Here is a 27,853-nt window from a genome sequence, read left to right as displayed (position 1 = left end):
CTTAAATGAACAAAGTGTGACAAACAATAGTGAAAAAGGGCAAAAATTTTGAACAAAAAGAGGAAAATTGTAGGGAAAAAAGGAAACAAGTGTTAAATATTGGGCAAAAGGCAGCTTATTTGGATAAAAAGTGAAAAAAATGGTTAAAGAATGAACAAAAAATGGATAGCAGCATCAAAAAGTATACCAACTTTGCACATGACTAAAAATACACAAAACCTACAGAAAAATTTACAAAATAACTAAAATACAGAAAATCAAACAAAATTAAAAAAAAAAAAAAAAGCTATAAAGGGGTTTAAAAATTTCCCCCTTTTAAGGTTTTCTGGGTGAATAATAATTAGAATTGAGACATAAAGAGCCACATGTTGAGAATCACTGACTTAATAACAGCTTTATCATGGTTTTAGTAAATTAATTTAATAAACTAAATAGGGAATCAACCTCCAACACCAGACGCAGTCCACACCAGACGCAGTCCCCGCGTTCACACTTTACTGACAGCAAATGCAAATCCTCAGCGGAATGAAGCACAAACACCCACAGCAAACCACACACACAGGGAAAGTCAATGCCTCTGATCAATACATGTCTTAATGAGCCTATCAGCCGATCGGGTTCCTTATTCACGGCGGTTTATCAGCGACATAATCACCCAGCTCAACAAGGGCCATCACACAATATAATGAGACCATATATCAGTCGCTCAGCCATACAAGCACTTACTCAATATGTCATAAAACCATCAGCGACAGCACACGCGGGCAAAAAAAATGACAAATAAATAAATTAAATTAGTTAAAAAACAACCAGAAAAACAGATTTCTATTTTCAAATTATATATCAATACATATTGCACAACAAATATGCAGGGACTGATATCTGTCACTTATTGCTTGGATATTTGGTGCCTTACATACTTTATGTATCATTTATACGTCAAATTGTTTGAGAGGGTGTGGAGAGGAAAAAGCAAACTATATACATATGCTTCTCATGTGAGCAAATTCTGGAAAGAGGTCGAGAAGGTACTGACAAATACTAGCTAAATCAAAATCTTTTGGAAATACATGTATTATTAATAATAAACAAGGTGGATATGCCACGTTTTGATGTTTTATTTGTTGCAGGAATGAAGCAGGTTGACAACAAGGACATTTCACCCCAAATAAAGGTTTGGTTGAGAACGGTAGAGCAAACTTTAGATGATGAAAAAATTATATTAACAAGTTCTGATGAACTACGGCCGGGCCCGCGGAACGTCTCCACGGCGAATAGCAAGTGCCAAGAATTCAGTGAAATGACTCGGTTCCACCGATTCAAACAAATTAAATTGTGCGACGTAAACTTATAATCTACGTTGAATTGCCTTTGAAACGATATATCACACGACTATGTTCCAATAAATTTAGAAATCCCCCCCTTCAAAGAGGTCTTCGAGAGGCTCTTGACATCCGCTCATAGAATATCCAAGTCAAATTACAGCCCGATTAAACGAGCATTACTGGAGGAGTAATCATTTGAAAAAATCGCAATGTTTGACTCACAAATAAATTAGAAAACATCTTTAATGGAAAACACTAAAAAAGGGCCCCTAATCACATAGTGCGATGCATAATCGTAATCTATGTTGAATTACCTTTAAAACAATATGTCACACGACTATGTTCCCATAAATTTGGAAAATACCGAAAATGGGGGGGTGGGTCGTATTTTAAAATGGAGTATTCATACCAAACTGTATTCCGGTCTAACAAGAACTAACGGAGGCGTAGTCATTTGAAAAACGTGGCACGTACAAAAGATCATTTATGTATTGGTATGTACCACCAACCGTCGTAATATTTGACTCGCAAATAAATTCTAAATCAAAAATCGGGCTCCGAGCATTGATGCATACACATCCATAGATTATAGCTACCTAATTTGAGCCCCATCCATTCACGAATAACAGAGGAGTAACAATTTTAACTAGTGTACACAACAAGAAGAAGAACAACAAAGTGAGGGTGTTTGAGTCCAGTAGCCCAGCCTAAAAAAAAAAAAAATAATTCCTCTGAGATTAGACTAAGTAGACTACACATTTACATCGTTTCATCAAAAGATGTGAGACAAAAAGGCACTTAGGGTAAACGTTTTATTCATCCCTAATCTGTGAGTGTTTTTTCTGATCCGTCTTTCCACAAGTGAACACGTACATAGTGTTTATGCCTCGTATTATTTCATTCTACTGCATTTTTCCTGCCTTTATTTAATTCATGTTTGATGCTGTTATATTTCCTGTTTCCTGTTTTTTTTTTGGAGCTGCTGCAACGTCCAAATGTCCGCCCCATTGGGGATCAATAAAGTAAAGTTATCCTAAATTAATTTTATCTATGTCTTTTTTAAAAAAAAATATATATGTATATATATTACTATTGTTTTCTTGTTCTGTTTTTGTCTGTTTTGGTTAATAAATAAAAAAAAATGCAGTGTACTTTAGATTATTTTTGTTTCGAACGACCATAAATGATAAAAAAGTAAATATTCTGGTTTATTTTTTCCATTTCATTTTGTTACAAACGAACAAATGACAAAAGTTAATTTTCTGCTTTATTTTTCCATTACTTTTGTTACAAATGAACATAAACAATAAAAAAATATGTATGTATATGCACTGTATATATTTGTATAGTATTCTTACATAACGAAAAACCAAATGTAAAGTTTAAAATATTATTTGTACCCATTTGTACTTCTACCTTCTCCTTTTGAGCACTTTCTTCTTTGAATATGTATCACGTACTGTACATGTGTTTTTTATGTTGCTCAAATAAATAAATACTGTAAACAAACAGCTGTCTGTGAAAATGTCAATTTGTTTGTAAATTAATGCAATAAAGTATCTTAAAAAAAAAAGTGCAGACTTGGGAATCTGCAGCCCACTTAAGATCAAACTACGTTATATTTATATTTGGCCCCTGAACTAAAATGAGTTTGACGCCAGTGAGCTAAACCTACTGTTGCTAGGGGCCGCGACACAGTGCACATGGTCACTTCCTGCTCTCATATATTCTCCAAACCTGCACAAAACCGCTTTTCTTCCCCTAAAGCAAACTATCCTGCTCTTTGGAGAAAAAGCTTTATTGGCCTCGTCGTGTTTGTGCATACGTCGCGTCAATGAGAAGTGGGAATAAGCAGTGTTTGAGAAGAACGCAGCTGAGATGAGGCGCTGGGTGGTGGTGACGAAGCAGTAATGGGAGCAGATGGTGACAGGCTGGAGCTGTTATTGTTTCATTAGGACGAGGCTGGACTCAACTGAGCGGAGATGAGAGAGATATAGCATAGGAGAGGGTCTATTAAATAAGATACAGAGTCGACCCATGGCCAGCAACACCCTCACGCACTCACTACGCCACTTTATTTACAAGCTAATAATGCATCGTGCCTTTGCTAAATGAGCTCCAGTGGTCGTGTGGCGAAGAGGATTCAGACGCTTTATTGGACAAATAGGCAGTGTTGCTCCAGCCTCCAGCTAGAATACATTCATAGAATTATTGTGCATTGAGTAAGTAAACAGAGCCTCCCAAACACAATCCTGCACTGCAAAACCCTCGGGTATATGCTTTAATGTTCACATTATCCAGTCAAAAGGCTACATTTGTTGTGCTGTGTAATTGAAACACGCGGCGCGCTAAAACTACACCTCACGTCACAATAAAAAGCCTCAGAGCGTTCGCAGTGGGTGGGTTCATTTCTACGTGTAGTTTTTATCAAACTGCTTGTGGGTCAATTAGATTATTCAGTTTCAATTACGTTTTCAATTTTCCATGTTCAGTTACAATTAAATTATGATAATTTTTTATCCTCAAAGTCAATAACAATTAATGAGCCTGAATAACGGGTTCTAAATCAGCTGTAAAACACACTTAAAACTAATAACTATCATCTCATTTATTTCCTATCGATTGATTACCTTGTTAGGCTTCCTAATCAATGAAAATATAGGTTTTATTATTTCTGGTGTGGGCGTTTTTGTGGCAGTATAAGCCAAAATTACATTTTTTTTTTTTCATAATAGTGAAATGTGGGAAAGCTTGAGATGAAACATATTTTAATAATAGTTAATTACATATGTGTAGAACTGTACATAGCACTGCAACATGGTTCACCAGTTTTGAATTAAATTATACTTGGCAATTTCAATTACAAAGTCAATTATCTAAACTCAATTACAATTAAAACTATGCCATAATTGTAATTAATGATCATTTACATGATTACAATTATAACTGACCCCAACCCTGGTACGAAGGCTATTTTGATCACAAGAAAAAAGGATAATTTTTAGAATTTGACAAAAAAAAAATATATATATACTGTAAAATAACAACAAACAATAAAATGAGAAAATACAACAAATTATGTTTTCAAACATTTTAGTTTTAGTGGAAGGTTTCATACAGTTTGGTTCCTGACAGAATTGGGGTAAATTTATTTATTTTTTTTAAAATTACAATTTTTTCTTCAATTATCCATGTTCAATTACAACTCAATAATGATTAGGGTGACTGACATTTTTTTTTCCAATTACAATTATCATTTCCCCCTGAAAGTCAATTACAATTATGTTCTTAATTACTTAACTTCAAATTCAATTAATCACAATTACTGAACCAGAAATAAATAACCCCATAAAATATAGCCGTCTTAAATCAGCTGTAAAATACACTCAAAAAAATCATAACTATCATCCAGTTTGTTTCTCATCTCCTGGTTACAGTGTTTGGCTTCCTAATCAATGAAAATATTGTTTTATATATGTATACTGTTTTGTGTCAGTGTACAACTCGATTTATATATATATATATTTTTTAATGACAAAACGATCCTCAAGAGAACTGAGAGGAAAACTTGAATAATAAATAATAATGTAAGCCATAGAACTGTAACATGGTTCCCCAGTTTTGCTTTTAATGACATTTTAATTGACAATTTTTGTATAATTCCCATGCCAATTACAATTACAAAGTCAATTATTTAAACTTAATTACAATTCAATTGTGATTACAACAGAAATATTTCAAATTATAATTACGTCAAAGTAATAAAGCACTAAGTATTGAAGACTTTTCACTTGCAAAACATAAATTCTTCACATATGTACTGCTAATCCATGAGCTTGAAATGATACGAAGCACTCGTCAATAACAGAGAGATGAATTATGCAAAACTCGCATTGACTTACAAAAAATAATGAGGCAAGTTATGATGTTCGTTTTTGGTGATCAAACTTTAAAGTTCTGATTTCTAAAATGTCACTAACTCAAAAAAAGTTTGTTTTCATTGAATATCTAAAAAAACAACATGTGAATATTATAGTTTAGTTTTATTTAACTTTAAATATTAGGTTTGTCTAATGATGAAAGCTACTGAATACAATGATTTACGGTAAGTTTGATTAGTTTTAAGTGATCTATAAATGTATATTGATTAATAACTGTAAATGTATATTGATATAATGTAAACGTATATTGATTGCTAAATACCCAATCATCTGTTTGTTAATTGGAACTCGGTCCAACTGAATAAATGTTGTTTTTGTTTTGTTTTGTAAATTGTTTAAGTTGTTGTTTGTTTGCTGTGTTTTTGTAATTATGTACTGCACTAATAAAACAATTGTATTGGGTGTGGAGATCCAAATAAACCGATACAGATATTAGTTGACATGTATTTTTTTGGTCATACGTAATACAATAAGATGAACATTTCATTACACATGTAACGTGTGTGTGTGTGTGTGTGTGTGTGTGTGTAGTCAACGGGAGCTGTTTTGCTTGTAAGCAGCAGGTGCTGTCCACCCTGTGGTGCTGAAAGCGACATTGCCACTGTCTTCATAAAGCAGCTTAGAGGAAACCCTTGGAGAGAAGGAAGTAACTGTGGGGGGATGGGGTGGAGGTGGGGGATTCCAAGAGAATTAGTCGTGCTCCACTGGTCGGGGTCAAAGTTAAAGGCCCTGGGTGGAGCAGCAACTGTCGGAGACATTGCTGAGTGTGTCTGTGAAAAGTAATTTGTTTTCACAGGCGACTTCACCACTGAGAGCATGAGGGCTTAAGATTAGACACTGGATTTTTCTTTTCAAGGTGAAAGAGAGAGAGATGGAGAGCAAGGAAGGGGAGGAGGAGGAAAAAAATGTCTATTGATGAGGGGAGAGGAAAGTTTTATATAGAAACAATTATATTAAAGGGGAAGTATTATGAAAAATAAATCACTTTAAAATGGTTTTGCTGCGTGATATGCATCCCTTTAGCCGCATTCAGAGGAACACAGTTGAAAAAGTTCTGTTTCCTCCCTCCCTTGTTATTCCACACTTTGTGAAAAGTCAGCTCCAAACGGGACTGTTATATTTTTCTCACGTTGTGACGTCACAACGCGGAAACTCCTCCTACTGACAATCCTGACTCCTCCCACCCTACATAAGAATGTGAGCTCCTCTCAAACTACCTCACAGGTAAAACAAACATAGCGAAGGCAGGTTGACATTACAGTTAATATTTTTATGTTCAGTATACAGATAATTTAGTACATAGACAATCAGTTCCATATTTAGTAGCCGTTATATCGCCTTTATGGGATGATCTGACGTGTTTGTGATCCAATGCGACTAGGACAAAATAATGGACTATCATCTTAAATGGATTAATCCTGTGGTCATAAGAGGCGTTGAGGACAAGAAAGAGACGTAGCAGCTCATGTGATTGTTTGAAACAGCTGACTCAGCTGATAGTTGAGTTTACTTCCTTATGGCGTAGAGCGAGAGCGAGAGCTCAGAATCAGAATCATCTTTAGTTATTAAAATTATTATTATTATTATTATTATTACACATCAATTTTATATACTCAAAGTCGCTTTACAATGAAGGGAGCAGTGTTGGGGTTTGGTGCCTTGCTCAAGAGCACCTTGGCACCTACCAGAACAACTTCAGTTTTGACCCTCCGGTTCCCAACCCATGTCCCTATGGACTGAGTCACCGCCGCCTTATTTGTCATTGCACGTGTTTCAGGGCAACAGAGAACATGAAAAGACAATCACATATAACACTTATAACATGGGGGGACAGGAGCGGGAGAACTGTGGTTCACCACAAGAGCGGCGCCCCCTATTTAGATGAAAAATGGGATAACAGCAGAAGGATAAGTGAAGAAAAAAGCAGGTTTTAGACTGAATTCCTTATTGTGGAGGTCAGTGTAAAACTAGGAAAAAACCTTTTCAGCAAACATGCATAAAGCAAAAACACAATCACAAAGAGCTTGAGACCATATGGGGGGTGGATGGTCAAATCTTCACACATCAGTGGTGAAATAGAAGACACAGCCTTGAGCTGGTGTGTGGGGTAGGCCAATAGAACGGTTTATTTTCGACTCAGGCGAGCACAAATTCAGTCTCCAGCAGTAAAATCATGTCGATGTCCTCCACGGAAAGCATGGACAGACACACGAACTTCCACTTATTCCAAGAATCAATCATGTATCTGGGCTCAAATGTTCTGCTCGGACATGCAGGCTCACCCCTGCCCAGTCTTTGAGTTGAAAAAATTTGATCGACTGCATTGAGAGACCAGCTGAACAATTCCATAACAACAATCCTTTTTAGTAGCCGTTATACCGCCTGACATGTTTGTGACCCAGTGCGACTCAGCGGTCGGACAAAATAATGGACTATCATCTTAAATGGACTATTATTGTGGTCAGAGGAGGAGAAGGAAAACTGTTAATGATTTACTGCTGCTGCGATAAACACACACAGGCTGAAGTAGCCCACTCATGCATATGCATGAAGGTGCAAAAAACAGCCTGTTTTTAGGAGCGCTCTGAAAGTGACTTTTCGGAGGCTAAAACGCCAGAAAAGTTTGCGAAAGTTTGGGAAAATAAACCTTAAATACGATGTAGTTGGTGTCCTTAAAATGAATGGAGATGTGTGAAAAACAGCATAATACTGGACCTTTAAGTAGTGATACATAACATTGTGCAACATGACTTTAGATGCATCCCTGGCTTATGGAAATACAGACTGAGGACTAATCATGTTTTGACAGCATGTCTTCCTGCTCTGACACCAGGGGTGAACTCTGCATTTAAATAAACACCCTCCATCCGTTAAGTCTCAGCCGCCCCAAAACCATTCAGACAACCTTGATCTCGATCCACAGACACCGGCTGAGCTTTATTGTGCATTTCAATACACAATCCACGCTCGTCAGCCGTTTGAATCCTGTCGAGCCGTTTCATCAGCCTGGGAGGAAAGTGTGGAAAGTGAATGATGCCAGGACTCTGAGCGTAGCTTCTTCAATATTCTGGGATTCTAGAATGTGCCCAAAATATCCAGTACAGGACTTTGGATTCAGCATTGCTGTGGGGATTGAACCCATGACCTCACCTGAAGGCCAGCCTGCTGTTGACATTAATTGTGTTTAATCACTGAGCATAATTAGGTCACCTTAGAGCACGGGTGGGCAACTATTATGACACCAGGGGCCAAAACAATGTTAATCTCTGATCTGTGGGCCACAATATCAAAATGAATGTCAGCATTTAGAATAAGAGCCAATCTGAGCATTAAAGCTGCAGTAAGTAGAATCATGAGAGTTGTATGGAAAAAACCATGCTCCACCATCCCATCCCCGTTTTGAAACCTATCGTCCCTTACCGGTATCCTCGTGAACGCACCCAACTATTTAGCTCTTAGTGACTTTTTTTCAATAGATACTATAGTGACAAAAGTAGGGACTTTTCTGATGCTTTAGAGACATGAAAACATGTATTTTTTTGCAATTCTGACACAAATGTCTCATGTGGGTGGAGTTTATTAGGAGTGTGCCGTCAATGGCTAGTTAGTTTTTTAGGGATAGCTCAGTGACCCAGACGTTGATCTAAGTCTATGATTCTTTACAGCGGGGGCGGGAGTTTTAACCCAAACATTGCATAAAGCCATCAGAAAAATAAGACCTTGGCCTCCTTAATTACGCGAGAGCGCTCAGGGCAGAAAATTAAATTGAGGGCGTAAAAACAGCACATCAAGCGTAATAAACAGCATCGTGGCTTTAAAAGCACTTTGGATTATAATATACTCAAAAATGATTATGGATTTTTGACCAAATGACGCAAAAAAAAAAAAAAACTTACATACTGCAGCTTTAACACAAAAGCGAAGAAATGGTTTTGTGTATATGTGCTGTAGTTTTATGCATTTTTGTTGTCGTTTTGTGATTTTTTATTGTTATTTTGATTATTTTCTATCATGTGTTTGTGTATTTTTTGTTGTTTAGTGTATTTTTCCATTTTCTGAAGTCATTTTATGCGTTTACTCTAGAGGCCGCACAGAATTAGAGTGAGAGACTTGTAGCCACAAGTTGTCTATGACTGCCTTATTGAAAACGGTAATAAAAATAGATGCAACAGCCTTCAACCCCCGTCATTGTGCTATACTAGGATGAGCATACACATAGTATGTTAAAGGAAACACATTAATCTGAGTCATGCAGGAGCTGCTGCCCTTCTCTTCTCTTCAGGTTTCTCAGTATCCTGTGGGGGTGCCTGCCTGCTTTCATGTTTTGTTGTGTGCTTTGAATATTTCACATCCTGTTGGAACTTCTTTTGCATCATTGACACTCGGGTGTCTATGCTGATTCTCAGACTGCTTTACATTTTCTGGTGGAGTGTGGAGTCAAACTGCTGTAACTTTACAATGACAGATGCAAAAAAAAGCCCCAATCACCCTCCCCCCCCCTCTTTGACTGTGACGGTACTTTGGCAAGTCAATTTGGGATGAACACTTTCCTCCCAGTCCAAAAATGGGGTTAAGGGGGTTAAAGTAATGCAATTTAAAAAGTAGAAACAATTAGTTTAAACTGGCAAATAATGGGCATGACAAATTGCGAATGTGGTTAAATTGGCAAAATAAGCATGAAATATGGTGAAAAGTGACAATAATGGGTCAACATTAGGTGGAAAAGTGGTGGAAAGGGTTTACAAGTGCTGAAATTAAAGTAAAGGGATTTTAAAAACCACAAAAAATTGGTTAAAAGTATTGAATTAGGCCAAAAATAGACAGAAAAAGTGGTAAATAAAAAGGGTTCAAATCATCAATATTGGCTTAAAAGTGGCAGAAATGAGGAGGTTGGGGTAATGTAATTTAAAAAGTAGGAATAATTAGTTTAAACTGGCAAATAATGGGCATGACAACTTGTGAATGTGGATAAATGTAAAAAAATATGCACGAAATATGGTGAAAAGACGTTGAAAGTGACAATAATGGGTCAACATATGTGACATTAGGTGGAAAAGTGGTGGAAAGGGTTTTTAAGTGCTGAACATGTCTTAAAAGTGGAAAAAAATGTGCAGAAAAGACATTGAATGGAGTGATGGAGAAGTGTCAAAAATGGGAGTAATGTAGCAAAAATTCATTAAAAGGAGCAAAAATATGGCAAGAAAAAGTGATGAAAATAGGTTAAAATATGGCAAGTTTTGTGCAGTTGCAGAAAAGGGCTAAAAATGTGGGATTTTAAAAACCACAGAAATTGGGTTAAAAGTAATTTAGGCCAAAAATTGACAGAAAAAGCTGTTGAATGTTTTCTGTTGCACTTTTTGATCATGTAAAGCACATTGAGTTGCCTGGTGTATGAGATCTGCTATACAAATACATTTGCCTTGCCTTACAACCTTTTCCCACATAATAAACATTAGTTGGGATGAACACTTTCCTCCAGGTCAGGACACTGTCAGAACATGCACTGCCTGATTAAGATGGATGTGTGTGGCTGGGATGAGGCCTCCACAATCCTGACAGCTGTCTATAACACTGCTGCCTTCACCTGTAATATTTACTCATGCAAACTGACAAGTGTACCCTACTCCTTTGAGCCAGGCCACTTGGCAGACCTGCAGAGATGGCGTAACTGCTGGACCAAATGCAAAAACAAAATAAAAACACCGGGGAACAACGTCTTACAGCAGAAGAGAAGAGAACATGCACCCACATGCCGTCAGTAAATCACAACTCTGCACCCAGCACGCGCAGCTCTCCTTTGAATATCAAGTTAGCTATGGCTTTCCCAGAAAAGAAGCTTCCTCAAGGCCGGATCAATGGGCAACGGCGACTGCGCATAATTCCGACACCTCTCAGCTTACATGCGATCATGGCCAAGGTTCAAGGTTTCAAGGTTTGCTTTTAAGAGCTGCTTGTTTGTTTGGCATTCATCTGTAAAAATGCACTGGAACATTGAGGTGAAGGATCACACAGGAAAAAGGAGATTTATTACAAAGCGTTAGGAAATATGGGCAGGGATCCAAAACCCTTTACTGGTTTGTTGGCACAATACAACATGATTGTAGTGTTTAGTGGGGAAATCAACAAACATTCACCCTTGTTATCAGTCATTATTGAGCATGCTTGTTATGTCTCAATGAATCTCAATAGGCTAGTAATGCTAACAGCTAGTTTTCAAGCATGAATTCTAATCAGTTTTATTGTACCTTCTTGTGATGAATTATTACAATCCATAATAAACAGTGTGGTTAAATAATAGAGGTTAAATAAAAATACCCTGCAAAAGCTAATGCAGACCTATCGCCTTGTATTGTATGTTTTCAAAAAAATTACTATTTTCATTAAAAAAATAACAACAACAACCTCCAAATAAGTCGCTCCAGGCTATAAGTCACACGCCCCTAATGTTTGACTGCTTCATATTAGCGCTGTGCAAAGCTGACTTTCATCACATTTATCTAATAATCTGAGTAATATCCAGTGTTCTCCAGGAAGTGTATTATTATTATTATTATTATTATTTGCGCCATCATATATAGTCATCTTAAAGATGTGAATCCTTGTTTTAATCTGAAATAAAAAGAGTTAAAAGGGACAAAAAATGATGGCGAAATGGGATTTTAGAAACCACAGATATTGGTTCAAAGTTGCAAATTAGAGTGGCATAAATGTATAGAAAAAGTGTTTAAAACAATGGGTTTAAGTGTCAGTATTGGCTTTAAAGTGTCAGAAATAAGGTAAAGGCGGTTTTGGTAATGTAATTTAAAAGGTAGTAACAATTAGTGTCTGGTAAATAATGGGCACAACAAATTGTGAATGTGGTTAAATTAGCAAAATAAGAATGAAATATGGTGTAAAGAGGTTAAAAGTGACAATAATTGATCAACATATGCAACTTTAGGTGGAAAAGTGTCGAAAATGTCTGTAAAGTGGTAAAAATCTGCAGAAAAGTCATCGAAATGTGATTGAGAATCGTCAGAAATGGGAGTAATGTAGCAAAAATGCATAAAAGGAGCAAAAATATGACAAGAAAAAGTGATGAAAATAGGTTAAAATATGGCAAGTTTGGTGTAGTTGCAAAAAAATGGTAAAAAAAAAAAAAAAGCACAAATGGGCTAAAATTGTTCAGAAAATATTGTTAGTTACTTGAAGGCATCTGGTGACCCACTCCCAGTGTCTTGTGACTCCAAATGGGGTCCTGGCCTCAAAGTTGAGAAGCCCTGCTTTAGATTACCAGCTTTTCTAGATTAAAATTTTCTTTTTCCAGGGATTAAAAAAGCACAAAAAGCAAGAATCTAATGTCAGTTTTTAAATCATCTGAGTTGTTCCCCCACAATGACTTATCTGAGGATTCTTTCCAAATACTGAGCTGTTCAAACCTTTCCCACATACAAAACATCCGTTTGGTAATGAGACGACCTTTGCTCTCTCACCTCCGTCTCCAAGAAGCGTCTCAAGGCTCTTTTCTTCTTGATACTTTTGCGTCGGACGTAAACGGCCACGCTCAGCGCCAGAATGACGATGATAAATAGACCGCCGATGATGCCAGCTGCTATTAGCGGCGTCCTGTGGAGACAAAAGCGAGGGGGAAAATTTGTGGACATTGCTGAAATATGAGGAAAATAAAGGGCCTTTGAAGGGAAATGTGCAAACCTCAGAATAAAAGTGTTTAAGTCGTACACAAAATTACTCAGAAAATATATAAAATCACAAAAAATTACAACAAAAGTACACAAAAAGACTAGTAAACCACAACAAATGACTCAGCAAACCCACAGTACTCACAAACAAGGAAAATACCAGAATTACATAAAAAAATACATAAACCTACAACAAAAATGAACAAAACGACAACAGTACTACACAAAATTACCCAGAAAATGTATAAAATCACAAAAAATGACAACAAAAGTATACAAAAAGACAAGGAACACGCAAAAAATGACAGAAATACATAAAAATTACTCAAAAAAACACAAAACTACAGCACAAATACACAATATGACTCCAAAAAACATATTTTACAGGAAAAATACACAATAGGACTACGGAAATGCACAAAATGCCTCACAACGAGCAAGACAACAACAAACATACACAGAATGACAGAAAAACACACAAAATCACTATAAAAACTCTTTGCTCTTTCCTGTATTAATGCTCATATCGCTCATTATTCTAAATGCTGACATAAATGTTGATCATGTGACCCTCTGATCAAACAAACACATTTTGTGGCCCCCGCTGTGATAAAAGTTGCTTACCTCTGATATAAGAGATGCTAACAGAAAGCTAACACAAGAAGAACTTTCATTAGGTTATTTATTTCAGGCTCAGTAATTGTGATTAATTGTAATTTAACGTATTTATAACTGGCTTTCTGAGGATAAAAACATCATTGTAATTTAATTGTAATTGCAGTAAATGCTGGCCACTGTAATCATAATTGAACAGGGGTAATTGAAGATGTAATTGCAACTGCAGAACGTAATTGACCTCCAACCCTTGCAGCCAGAATTGATCTTAATTTCTGATTAATTAGGTTGAATTAAATCGTCTGAACATATGTGAGATATCCAGGTTTAAATTAAATAATAAAAACACAAACATCCTTCATCGTTCCCTTTGATACTAATGCGACTCATGCATTTCCCTTTGTCCAGGTCTTTGTCATCCTGATACGTTGTTTGCATTTGATCAGAGAAAACACCTGAAGTTACAAACTCTATTACTTGTGGAAGCCATTAGCAGCTAATGGAAGACTGGTGTATCACAGTGTGATGGCGCCGCATCGCTCACGGTATTGATTGTGATGGACTTAAAGGAAGGGAAGTTTAAAGTGTGCTGTAGGTTGGATATCCAGCCTTGTGCTGAATAGTAATGCAGCGGTTTGGAGGAATTGGGTCAAGAAGGGGAGAAAAAGAACAAGGGGAGGCAAACAGGGAGCTCTAGAGATAAACATGTCTATGTAAAACAGACATAGGCAACTGGCGGCCCGGGGGCCACATGCGGCCCTCGCTTTAATTTTGAGCGGCACCTGAAGTAAATGTACAAAATGAGTTAAAAATAGACAGAAAATTACAGAAATACCCACTAGACAACATAAATACACAAAAGGACTCCAAAGACACACAACGGCAACCACAACAAGAACAAAAACAACAACAAATGAGAGGACAATTATAAAATTACAAAACAAAACAAAAAAAAAACAAACAAAATGAGAGGAAAATACACTAAATGACAGCTGTAAAAACACCCAAGACGACAACAGAAAGCTCAAAATGAGAAAGAAATTACACAAAACGACCACAAGAAACCAAACAAAACAATAAATTACAACAAAAACCAATGAAATGACAACACAGACATATAGTTCTTCCCTGTATTAATGCTCAGATTGGTCATTATTCTAAATGCTGACATTTATTTTGATAATGTGGCCCCCAGATCAGACATTCACTGTTTTTCGGCCGCTGCTGTCATAATAGTTGCCCACCCATGCTCTAAGGCATATATAAACAACTGGCGGTCCGGGGGCCACAGGCCCTCGCTTTAATTTTGAGCGGCACCTGAAGTAAATGTACAAAATTAGTTAAAAACAGATGCAAAATTACAGAAATACACACTAGACAACATAAATACACAAAATTACCTCAAAGACACACAACGGCAACCACAAGAACAAAAAAAAAAAAAAACACCAAATGAGAGAAAAATCATAAAATTACAGAACAACAAAAAACACAAATTGGTTCATAACACACAAAACGACAACAGAAAGCTTAAAATGAGAAATAAATTACACAAAACGACCACAAAAACCCAAACAAAACAATAAATGACAACAAAAACACGTGAAATGACAACAAAAACATTTTTCGTTCCTGTGTTAATGCTCAGATTGGTCAATATTCTAAATTCTGACATGAATTCTGATATTGTGGCCCTCGGATCAGAAAATCACTTTTTTTGTGGTCCTTCGGTGATAATAGTTGCCCACCTCTGATGTAAAGTAACACCGTGAGGCTGCTTTAATTGGGCAGAAAGGATTTAAAGCATTGATTCTTTTTGTATTTCCTTTTTTTGTTGTTGTCATTTTGACAGAGTTAAGCACGACACCACCATGTGGTACGATGGCCCATTACAAGTGATATCCCTCCGAGGACAATTTCACTTCTTTGATTATTTTCAGGGCTTTTAGGAAACACGAGAAACTCGCCGTGCATTTCAATGAGCGCGTTTCCTATTGTTGCAGAGCTGCTCACACTCCCATGCTGCAGAGTCAAGGACAAATGTGTTCATTTGTGAGAATATGTTCAGGTTTGTCTTTAAAATTAGAAACTCGATTGCAGTAATTTCCACAAGAAAACCGGCGTGTTTAATTCCATTTTACAAGATGTTGTTTAGCGGTGGTTTGTGAATAAGTTAACTGGTGTAATTGGACCATGGGAAGGCTTAGATCCCAACAGAAGCTTCTATTAATTACAAAGCGCAGGACTAACTACTCTGCTGTTAACAAGCATCATGAGGAAAGGAGATCTCACTTTCGTGGTGGTCTCCCTATAGTGTGTTCTCAACCCTCTTACCTGTCCATCATCCCCACACAATCTTGGAGGCTTGGCCCGACGCACCTGCAGGGGCACAGAAACCAAAGAGATCATTCATTAAATGTGGGACAGGTTACGAGTAAACATCGTGTTGTCAATCAGCTGTCACTGCGCGGGTACCTCGGGAAAATTGAAACCTGAGCACGACTGTCCGCTTATCAGCATAACAGGAGGAGGGGTTTGGGTTGGAAAACAGTTATTTTTGTTGTGTTTCCTGTGTGATATGGAGCAATTTGTAACTCTCTAAAATAAGCTGGTTGTTAATCACAGTTTTGCATTAAAAACAATTATTCATGCTGCATCATTTAAAACAGGGCAAATGGTATGACCCGCATGCGCGCTGTGGATGTGACAAGAAGCCTGAGATAGACAGCAGCAGGAAACCATGTCTTTTCTCAAGAAAGGAAAACCAGGTCAAAAACGCAAGGAAAGAACGGAGAGAGAGGAAAGGTGAAATGAGGAAAAGCACATCTTTTTAGGCAATTTATCATTTCAATTTATGATAACTGCGCACTCTCGCGCATTTAAATGCTAGAATATTCCTTTTGCACGTCAATTCTTAATTGGAAATGAAATTATTAAAAAATACATATTTTGAAGACTAAAACCAACTCTTAAGTAGGTGTCCAGAGGTGTCCAGAGGTGTCCCCATGATTCTAATCATTCTATATTTACCTTTTATTAACTTTTGTACACATTTGCTTACTGTAATACAGTATATATATATATATATATATATATATATATATATATATATATATATATATATATATATATATATATATATATATAATTATCAGCCGCCCCTAAATTGTAGCAAAAATATGTCACAAACACAATATTCAATAAACCACTAATATATGGTAGAACGCAAGCAATGGATATGTAGTCATTAGGTTAGGTTATTGCAGTTCTTTTCAACTTTGGGGGCAGGACCCCATGTGGGGTCGCCTGGAATTAAAATTGGGTTAGAAAGTAGGTAAAACTGGATTCATTTTTAAAATTATTTTTTTTCAAATAACATCACACACAATAAAAATCAAATAACTGTATCTGATACTTTAACTATTCTCAAATATAAAGTTTAAATAAAATACAGGTGTCACTAACTTGTCACTGTGTGCACTAATCCTGGGTAACACACTGGGTTATTAAACATGATCAAAAACTGATTCTAGAAAAAAAAAGTTCCTGGGGTCGCTGGACATTTGGGATATTCAAAATGGGGTCATGATCCCAAAAAAGGTTGGGAACCTCTGTGTTAATGTGAAAAAAAAGAAAGCTTACAGTATATATTTATACTAGTATAGTTTACAGGCGAAAGGAAACAAAGTGTACATATTATAATTTACAGTAGGGGCCCCACAAAATGATTTGTACCCAGGGCCCAAAATGTGGTGGGGAAATGTATCTATTTCCTTTTTAGACTATTTTTTTTTACGATTTTTGACGATTTCTCAAAAAAAAATACAATTTTTTCTTGTATTTTATTGAAATAGAATTATTTTATTGCTGTGGAACAGTTTTTTGATTTTTCAGTATATTTTTTTCTTATTTTGTGTGTTCTGGTTGTCATTTTTGTGTGTTGTTATTATTTAAATTATTCTCTCAGTGTTTTGTGTCTTTTGGTTGTTTCTTGTGTCGTTTCGTAAGTTACTCTGTGTAACTATTTTTGTGTATTTTGTAGTGATCTTGTGTATTTTTCTCTCATTTAGTGTGTCTTTGCCGTCATTTTGTGTGGTGCTGATAATAGTATTTTTCTTTTTGGTGTCGTTTTGTGTATTTTGTTGTTGTTTGTCTGTTCTTTTTTATTATCCGGTATTTTTTTTTCTTATTTTGTGTGTTGTTGTCGTTTTGTGAGTTGCAGTTAATATTTAGTGTGATTATCATTTTTAACTACAAAATAAACATTGTGAAACCCCATATTTTTAATGCTTTCATTTGTTAATTTTCCTCTCTCTCAAGTACCCCCTGTAGTGCCATCGTGTACCCCTAGGGGTACACGTACCCTACTTTGGGAACGTAGGCTGTAGAGGCCATTTTATCACACCTCTGACAATAGGAGACAATAATCAGCTACATTTTACAGGAGCCTGTATTATTTACTCACTATTGAAGCAATCATAATAGTTGTAGTTTAACTAAATTCTACTTTAAACTCCACTCATTGTTTTGAATTTGTAAATTAAGACTTAGGGAACCAATGTTGGTTTAGGAGAGCATATGAAATTATGGAGAGGATACTTATGATATGAAAATGATTGGGAACCACTGCTCTATGAAATTTGGTGAAGTTTGGAGGAAATTAGAACAAAATAAAACCATTCTATTCTAGTCTTTTTCTCCATTAAAATAAAAAATACTGATGCATCTGCTGTAAAAGCTATTAGAAATGGGACTGAATACTGGTTTGTTTACGTCATCTGAGACGGTTCATGCCTTGGCTTTGCCTCTAACCAACGCCAGGATGTGGGTAATGCAACACGTATGTTTGTGAAAGACGCCAGAGGGCTGGTGAGCTCGACTCAGTGTGGGCAGCGCGCGTTGGAGCCGTGGTTGCTTTGTGAAGGCAAAAAAAAAAATCAAACTCAAATTCTATGACTTTCAGCCTTCATTTCTAAGTGTAATTCAGCAATGTGGCAGCGTTCCTACAGCTATGGTCAAGTTCAAATCAAGACTTTTTCAGACTTTTTATTGCCATTTGAAATAAAATTTAAGATCAACTTCACAGTAAACGCAAGGAAACAAACACCACATCAATTACAAAAGGTTAGGGTACATTTTTTTTCCCAGTGTCTTGTGCAGACGGGCAAGGAAAACACAAAAATACACAAAATGACAATAAAACACACACACACAAAAAAAAAAAACCATTAAGTTGGTTGTCGTGATTGCACAATGTTGCAGTAAATTATCTATATATTTTTCAAAAACTAATGTTACCATTTATTTTGAAATGTGAGAGTAATTACAATCATAAAATCATGTTCATTATGTGTTAAAATTTAAGACTTTTGAAACATTGATTTAAGACATTTTAAGGCTTTATTTTTAAATTCATTCATTTAATGGCTTTTGATACTTTTTAAGGATCCACGTGAAGCCTGTGTAGTCGTATTGGCTTCACCTGAACTCCGTCAATAATGACCTTTTACCAAACTCTATTATTCCCCCATAATAAACCCACATACTCTGACAATCAAAGCTACTTGTACGCACTGCTGATAACAGGCCAATAGTCTAGAAGTGCTGTTCATATTAGGTAAGCTGGAAATGATTAGAGTCGTCTCGTAGCGGTTAATTAATTCAAGATCCTTGAGCAGAGGACTTTGAACCGCAAACTAGACACAGCTAAACAGTTATTGTACGCTTCAGAGTGTGTGTGTGTAAGACTAGTATACATGTGTGTAATGGTGCATGAGTGAACACAGGACATAGCAAACTAATAGACCAAGATAATTTAGGAATTACATCTGTTAGAATGTGGCTGCTCTCCGTCAGTTAAATGGTGCACAATGGAGCTAATTAGCGAGCAATCAGTGTGTGTGTGTGTGTGTTCAACAATTGGGTTCATACCTGCCCAGCATCCCTAAACACTCTGACAACACGTATGATTTTTGATTCCATTCATACACAACACCATTTTCAACACATTCTCATTCTATGACAAAAAAAAAAATGGAATTAAAATCATGCTGATATCTGGGAATAAAAGTTCAGAACAATGCTGGGTTTGTCCGTAACCTGTAATAAAACATTGTATTTTTTAAGTCCGCCCAGCAGCCGTCATTGGGTTTGTTGAAATAACAGCAAGCAATGAAATGATGAAGAGCGTAATTATAGCTTATTTAAAAGCTATTAAAGTCAGAAACAAGAGTTTAATGTGTGTTTGTCATTTTTCTTGTATGTTGCCAAGTAATTTTTTTTTTTTTAATTTAAAAAAAAAAAGTCCATTAGACGTGTTTTTTTTAAATTAATAAGTTATAAATATAGGAAAAAAAATATCATAAAATCAAGCTTGTCCTGAAATGTGGATTTGGAGTTTATATTTCATTTTGGTTGTGTCATTCTGGTTAAAACTGTACAAGTCATGTAAAATAAATATGATTACTAAAAAAAAAAAAAAAAAAAAAGAAGCTATTAAAGTCCATCTCTTTACATAATTTGTCACAACACCTAGTAGGTGTAGACACAGTAGGTGTTGGGATGAATTCAGTGTCTGATTTAATAATGGCGCAGCTTAAAAAAACAAAACATTAAAATTTGAACAATAATTGTTTAGGGTGTGTTCTTGCATTTAGTGTCGACATGAAAAATGGTGTCATATACACTTTAGTGATTAATTTTTGTACAGCTCTTGACATTTTAGTCAAAGTATTTCAATTTGGAGTATTTTGTTGTATAAATGAAAGCGTGACGACTACAACTATTACAATCAAACTCTGCTTTTGGCTGAGAATGGAGGTTCGTGATGTTTTAGTGGCTTCTTACGTCACAAACCACCGCTTTTAGCCCCGCCTCTTTTATAACCTGTGGACCAACTGATGGGGGCTGCGGTTAGACGGTGACTGTCTGCGTCTAAACTGCTCCATAATCGAGGCATTTTTTGAATTTCAAGCCTTGACGCATGTCAGCCAAAACCTTTATTTACACTTTAAAGTTCAATATATTTGCCCTACTTCTAAAAACAAACATCTGCGTGCAGCCATCTTACCCCTGGGTGCAGTTGACATGGCACGGATGACACTCGTTGTTGGCCTTGGCGTATTTAAAGATGAAACTGTTGGCTCCCTGCACTCCGTTAGGACACTTCTCCACACAGTTGGGTCCGTCTTTAAAGTGGAGACATTTCACACACTGGTCTGGACCCTGGGAGGAGAAGGAGGCGTGGACATGGATGGTTATCAGGTTGGAAATAAGGAATAGGGGTTTTTTACCGGAAGTGGCCATATTGGAGATACTCAGCAGGTAAACAAAGCAGATCCCGAACGTCTAACGAAAAGAAATGGTATTTGGCTGTACCAATCGGTCAGACCGTGAGAAACATTTGGAGTTTTAAAGACTGTCAAAAGTTATCACAAATCAGGGAGAACAATGTCAACAGTTATCAGAGGAAAGGAGGCGCGAGTGGTTAGCGAAGCTAAACCAGGATTTACGAGGGAAAAATCTGGACAACATCTGAATTTGTTTGGCCCATTTATTGTCAGGTAAGTGAATTGTTGATAGCAGCGGCTCTTAACTAATGTTCTAGTGTGATAATAATAATACAATTCATATCAAGCTACTGCATGTGGCACTATAGACTTAATATAATCACATTTAATAGCCTGCTACAGTAGCAACACAGTTGTTAAAATGTAGAGCTCTATTTCTCATTGTATTCCAGGTAAAATGTCTGACCTTTATCTAAAGGATGACCCTGATTGGGTTAGGGTTAAAACCAGGTAGTTGATGTTATCAAGATACGCAGTGGACGGAAGACTCTCCGTGTCGTCAGTGATCCAACACGTATGGATCTGCACCACCAATAAATCCTAACTTATCCAAATATTGTGACCAAGTCCTTCCCTGTATGCCTCTGCATCTAGAACACATTTTGAGGAGCTTTTCTGTGGTTTCAGACATTTATCCATCGCAGTGTTTACTTTCAGAGTGCCTCCAAGATGGCCGTGCATCCGAGTTACTGCCCAGAACGTGACGTAGGTGAAACTCCTCTATAAAGAATAAAGTACATTGCGTGAAAGAAAGGCTGAACGATTTTGGAAAAGAATCTAATTGCAATTTTTTTTCCTCAGTTGAATATTATTTTTTCAAAGGCCTTTTGTCATGTATTTTTCAATGAACACAAGCAATAAATCAATGTGATTCATAATAAACAATTTCAGATTGATTTAAACTTTAAATAAATATAAAATATACATTTCAAAGCACAGATTACAACAACAAAGCAAACAAATCTGTGGCTTTACCTCTTCAACATATCAAACTAACTTCATGTTTCATGAGACATGCAAACATGACAGGACTGAACTTCTTAAACACTCTCTGAACTTAACAGGACAGTGCAAGAAAAAATAAAATAAATAAATTGCAGCCTTTGCAATTAGAAATTTGTGTTTTATGATATTGCGATAATATCGTTCAGCCCTAATGGAGAGGGCTCGTCATGGAAGGAAGTCAGGACAGTCATGGATGAGGACACACTTGACTAGACACCAATTCACACCTGGTGAATCATGTCGTTTGCTCGCTTTTCATAACGGCTAATTTAGCTGGCAGGGCCCACATGAATTGCATTCAGTGATTTATAATGCGTTCAGCTAAATTGCCTGCAGCGTATTCTGCTGCATCACGGTTCAAATTGGCAAAATGCATAAAAAATCAGGTCGTGTCAGAGCGCTGCACATGGGATGTGATTGAGGAGATGACAGAAGGTAACAGAGCAGCTAGCTCGGTTGCTGCAAGTGTCATGAATAAGTGAAGTGCACCAATGTGCTCATCCTGTACCGGCCGTGTCTTTACAGCTCTGTGTGTGCATGTTTGTGTGTGTGTGTGTGTGTGTGTGTGTGTATTCATTCTGGATGCTTTTCTGATTGGCATCAGGCTTGGTTGCTAATGACGACCACAGTGGCCTGATGGACAGTTTGACACTTTCAGACACGTGTCATCAATAAACATTATTCTCACTTTGCATGTTTGGCGTGTGGGAGCGCATTTCTGTGTTTATGTGTGTGTGTGTGTGTGTGCTGCAGTGCAGATGCACGCTGATATCCGAGTTCTTTCATGTACATCTGTGTGCATGTGCGTCTGTGCATGATTGACTCTGCTGTTATTTACTCCTCGGCTGTGAGCAGCATCTCCAAATCAAACCAGAGGAGTTCCTCGCTCTTCATCTTTTATTCCCCCCGTCGTCCCATGAGACTGTCGCCAAAGGTCAGCCCAACAATCGCTGGGTTCTACCAAATAAGTTGGTTCGCTTAATAAAATAATCCTGCGTGGGAAAAACCTGCTGCTATGTTTGGTTCTACAGCGATGAATCTGTAGGAACGTCTCAATTACTTCTGCCTGAACTTGTGCAATGTAATATGCCCAAGTTTGGGCATTGGGTGATTCTAAATAGTATTACTGTCACCTCTCAGTTGCGGGGATACAAATGGCTGGGGTTTTTTTTTTGGCTGTTTCGGACAAATAAACAGGTAAGCATCCATTGTATTTTTATTTTCTGCTCTGCTACTGAATCATTAGAGGAGTTTTGGCCTTATGTCACGGTGTAAAAGTTTGTAAATATTTTGTATTTGTGGGTTTTCGTGTTTCCTGAAAGTTCAGTGACCGTTGTGAAGAGCGGTGATTTTGCGCTGTCCATGGTGCTGAAACATGGCAGATGTGTTCCATAATGGTGTGATTGTCCGTGCTTCTTTAAAGCTGATTCATCATTCTTTTATTAAACTTTTAGGTTAATTTGTTGTTTGTATTCACGTGATATTATTGGGTCATTTAGTCAGCAAAAGGAGCTTTAAAAATTGTATTCCGTTACATTTTTGTCTCTCCCTTACAAATTTAGCACTGAGTACAAGTGACACTAATAAACCAAAATTGAGTATATGCACTTGAAATTTGAGTCCTAGTAATACTTAACTGAACTGTGGTTGATGATATTAATGCTCATTGTGGTTATAGTATGGAACCACTTGGTAGATATGGTAAACCTGCACTTCATATAATGCTTTTAGAATAGACTCTTCAGCTCAGTTGCTGAAACCCATCTCTCAATGTAATCTGACATTAAAGTGAATAAGATCCGAGCATGTGCACATGTGCAAACGTGCATCGTCTGCCTTTGACATTTCAGAGAATCTGTAGCATTTCAGGGAGTCGCGGCGCGTTATCATCCGAGACTGGCGCACTACCTTAACGGGAAGGTCAGAAACTAATCTCCTTTAGTCCTTATTTTAGTGTTTGTTCGAGTGAGTGCCAAATGCATGCCTCTGAAGGTAGCCGGCGTAGTTTATCATTCCTCCCATTAACCTACCATTCACCTCTGCAAACAGCACTTATATCTACTGAAATTCAAGATGGAGCACCACAAAATAAGTTGGAAATGCACTCTAGCACACGAGCTAGGGCGCTATCTCGCATTCAGGGGAAAAAAAAAACAAGGAGAGGTTTTAATCTCAAAGCGGTCTCCACTTTGTGTTTGTGAATTGTGTTGCAGAGGGAAAAGGAGGTGTGTGTGTGTGTGTGTGTGTAGAGTATTACCTGACCCAGGCATGTCATGGTGTTCCCATCCATCTTCTCACACTGCCTATCACACTCCAGGCACACGGATCCGTTGGCAAATTCCCGCACTTCCCTGATAGAAACAGAGTCATGTATTATAGATTGGAGAGTGTACACACTTTGAAATATTGATTAAGCCGAGGTTTTTGAAGTTCTCCATGTGTACACAAGCAAGAACTGAGCAGTGGAGCCTATTGGATGTGTAATACAGTGTCATCATTTCCTCAGGCACTGCTGGATCCAGTTGTGAAGGGGCAACGGGCTGCCCCAAACCATTTGATCAAGTTAAAGGCTTACTTTGGTCAGTATGCTTAAAGAGAAGCATCATGAATAATGATGAGCTGTTTTTTTTTTTTTTTTAATCATGGAAGGATGTGTGGGAAAAGGAGGAGGAGAAGGGCTCAAACCAGTGGGAAATGGTTGGAAAAAAAACCCCACAAAAAAAAAAAAACACCAAGTAAGAAATAGTTCTACTGCATTTCTTATTGTGCCAGTTCAACCACTGTGCAGCTGTTTCTCACACTGGTTGAGGTGAAGGAAAACAAACAATAGAGGTTTCAATCTTGAGTTTATACTCTCCAATTACACTGGCAGGAGCTGCACACTGCCTCAGGTCATAGTATGAATCATTATGTGATGTGTGCACACAGATGTGTGTGTGTGTGTGTGTGTGTGTGTGTGTGTGTGTGTGTGTGTGTGTGTGTGTGTGTGTGTGTGAGAGAGAAAGAGGAAGCGAGGAGTGACCAATCTATAAATTTCCGTCTTGTTTGTGTCCGAGTCAGCGCATTATTTTAGCTTTTGAAGCGAGGTGTCTCTGGCGGGCAGAGGCTGGCTGCTGTCGATAACAAGTGCCCCCGATCAAAAACACTTTTCACATCAGAGCGATCGATACGCCCATGCAAAGGATACACACACACACACACACACACACACACACACACAAACACAAACACCGCCAGAAGAGAGTGAACCCAGTCCCAAACAGGGCTTATCAAAAACAAGTATACCTAAAGTGCATTATACTTATTCTATATACTAGCAGTATACTTGTACTATTTCAATAGTTCTTGGGACTAAATTGGACTAATTTTAGTTTACTTGCAGTATGAAATAAAGCTTTTGGTAAACGTATAGCTATACTAATTCTAACCCACTTTCATTTAATTGAACACTTTCTTGTTATAATATACACTGCGATATACTTTTAACTTTATTTCACATAGATTTGTTAAGTTAACTATCCTACCAATAGATACATATTTTTTTTATTTTTTATAAAAAGGTAAGAATTCACAAAAAACAGTGTTGCATTTTATCGTTATAAAGCTATGATGGATGTGGGGAGAAAGGTATTTTATTAGGCTGAAATCACTAAAATCTGCATATTCACAAGCTGAATATACTTAAAGGTAACTTAAAGGTAATGCATCTCTGATAAGTACATAAAATGCAAAATAAGCATACTCTAAGCACACTTAAATAAGGGTTCTCTTAATGCAGGGAAATCCTTTTAATCTGCACATGGGATGCAGGTCTGCTTCATTTTCTCAGTTTTGTGGGATTTTTTTTTTGGTGAATTCAATCCAACAAAGATGGTAAAGAGAAGTGACACTCGTAGATCTTTGAACATTTTTTACTTTAAGTTTCCTGGTACACAGCCAGTTGTTCAAACACACACACGTTATAGTATTAGCTTTTATTAATGGTGCTTTGGGAGGAAGCAGGAGGAACTCCCATGGCTCCTTATGCATCTCTTTCTCCTTTTTCTTCCCCTGCTCCACCATAAACTACATTCTTTGGCTGGAGGATGCGTCTAAGGGAAGCCTTTAATACAAAAAGATATCGCCTCTGTTGGTCAGAGGGAAAGGAAACACATGTAGGAGAAAAAGGAGGGGTACAAAGCGCTCTGCAGGCGTGCTCCCCGGGGTCATTTATATTCTGTCAAGCCGTTCCTCCTGATTGGCCTCCTACATGGCTGGAAGTGTTCCCCATTGGGAAAAAATACCAATAATAATAATAAGGGATGCACAATATTGAATTTATGGCCGATACCTGATATTTCGATGCTGTAAAACTTAGATTTATCATCCAGAATTATTCTGCTTACATCAGAAATCATTCTTTATGCAAAAAAGAAAAAAACACCTTGACTTACGTTATGTATAAAATGTCAGATTTATTTGTGACAATTGCTTTGAAACAAAATTACATCCTGTCACATACTTACAACGGTTACTACGTACTTACATTTAAAATTTGAGTGCTAGAAACATCATTTGTACAAGATCCAAGCATTCTACTTTAGAAACAAAATCGCTAAATTGAGTGAATAATTCTACTTTGAGATTGTACCTCTGTTAATTTACAAGCACGCCTGGAGTCACAAGACACTTGGTCACCGATGCCGCTAACGTGCTGATAATATCGTGCATCGCTAATAATAATCATAATATGTCTTTCCTTTCAAATAAATCATGTTATTTTGAAACCAACAATATGATGGACAACTCAATCCAGGCGATATTTCACAAAGTCCGCTGCATTTCTCCCGCTGCTGTCACTTATATAATAGGTCACATGTGCATTGTAGCAGGAATTTAAAATCTAGTGTGAATGTCTACATCGCGTGTCAAACTCAAGGCAAGGGGGCCAAATCCGGCCTTCCAAAGCATCCAAGCATCCCCGTAGGGAAAAGTAATTGACGTGTAAATTACCAATTAATTCAATTGTAGGTATCTCAGTCCATTTGAAGACACAAATTCAATCAATCTCTATAATATTTGCAAGGTTCACAGTTTTCCAAAGTTCATGTCACATTTAATCGCAAATTGTTAATTAACTTTCAAATTTTTCAAAATACTGGAATTTTTCTCAAAATCTTTAACAAACTTCCCCAAATTCAGTAAAAAAAAAATGGTCACAAAAATCAAGGACAATTAGGTGAAGATCCTGCAGGGACTGTGGGGCGGATTCACTAAGATCTGAAATAAAGGATGATAAACCAGTTGTGTCCCTAAATCCTCAGGTGATGCATTTTCCTCACCAGCTGCGAGGAATTCACTAAGATTGCAGCAATGATTAGTGCACATGCAGAAGTGGTGAAGACCACCCCTATATTTCACTGCGCAAAAAGTTTTGACAGTTACCACCTGGTTGTGGGCCGTGCTATATTTGTACGTAAAAACAGAGGCAGTTCAATTCCAGCTTTGATTAATTACATTGCTTCCCCTGCATTCATTTACAGTATTTGCATGTCTTCCTCCCATTTTTGCTCCCCTTGTGAGATCCGCCTACTGTACATATTCATTAGAGGGAAACGCGCTAAATGGACTAGTGCGCGGAGTGATGTTTGCACAGGTTTTAATACCCCTAAACCTTTAGTGAATCCACCCCTGAGAGTATCTGTCACTTATTGCTGAGATCTTGTATTGTACTTTTTAAAAAACCTCCAAACAAAAAGTTTAGGAAATATTTGCACATTGCCATGGTAGTGTATAAAGACAATCTGTGATGGACTAAATATGTTCTTAGAGAGCAAATATATCAGATTTTGGGGAGGATAAAAAACCCAGAGTTGTTGATTAGACCTCCCAAGGCAGCACATGGACTAGGGGCAAGATAAATAGGATTGATTTCCTCTTTTCTGTTTTCCAGGTTTATT

The 27,853-nt window shown here is 37.2% G+C and overlaps 1 protein-coding gene across 6 annotated transcripts in view; it reads right to left on the bottom strand.

The window, feature by feature from the left end:
* The window catches only part of LOC114475571 (receptor tyrosine-protein kinase erbB-4-like), a 344,779-nt gene that overhangs the window by 78,678 nt on the left and 238,248 nt on the right, over positions 1-27,853 (bottom strand). For all 6 annotated transcript variants that reach the window (XM_028466507.1, XM_028466546.1, XM_028466518.1 and 3 more), the window contains 4 exons: positions 24,172-24,265; positions 20,630-20,784; positions 15,895-15,939; positions 12,739-12,871 (listed from right to left, as the gene is read on the bottom strand). In XM_028466507.1, coding sequence (XP_028322308.1) covers positions 12,739-12,871; positions 15,895-15,939; positions 20,630-20,784; positions 24,172-24,265 — 427 coding nt within the window. The remainder of the gene's footprint in view (positions 1-12,738; positions 12,872-15,894; positions 15,940-20,629; positions 20,785-24,171; positions 24,266-27,853) is intronic.

This window comes from Gouania willdenowi, chromosome 2 (genome assembly GCF_900634775.1).
Source record: "Gouania willdenowi chromosome 2, fGouWil2.1, whole genome shotgun sequence".
NCBI lineage: Eukaryota > Metazoa > Chordata > Actinopteri > Blenniiformes > Gobiesocidae > Gouania > Gouania willdenowi.
The sequence above is the reverse complement of the archived record's forward strand: the minus strand, read 5'-3'. Positions and strand labels throughout refer to the sequence as shown.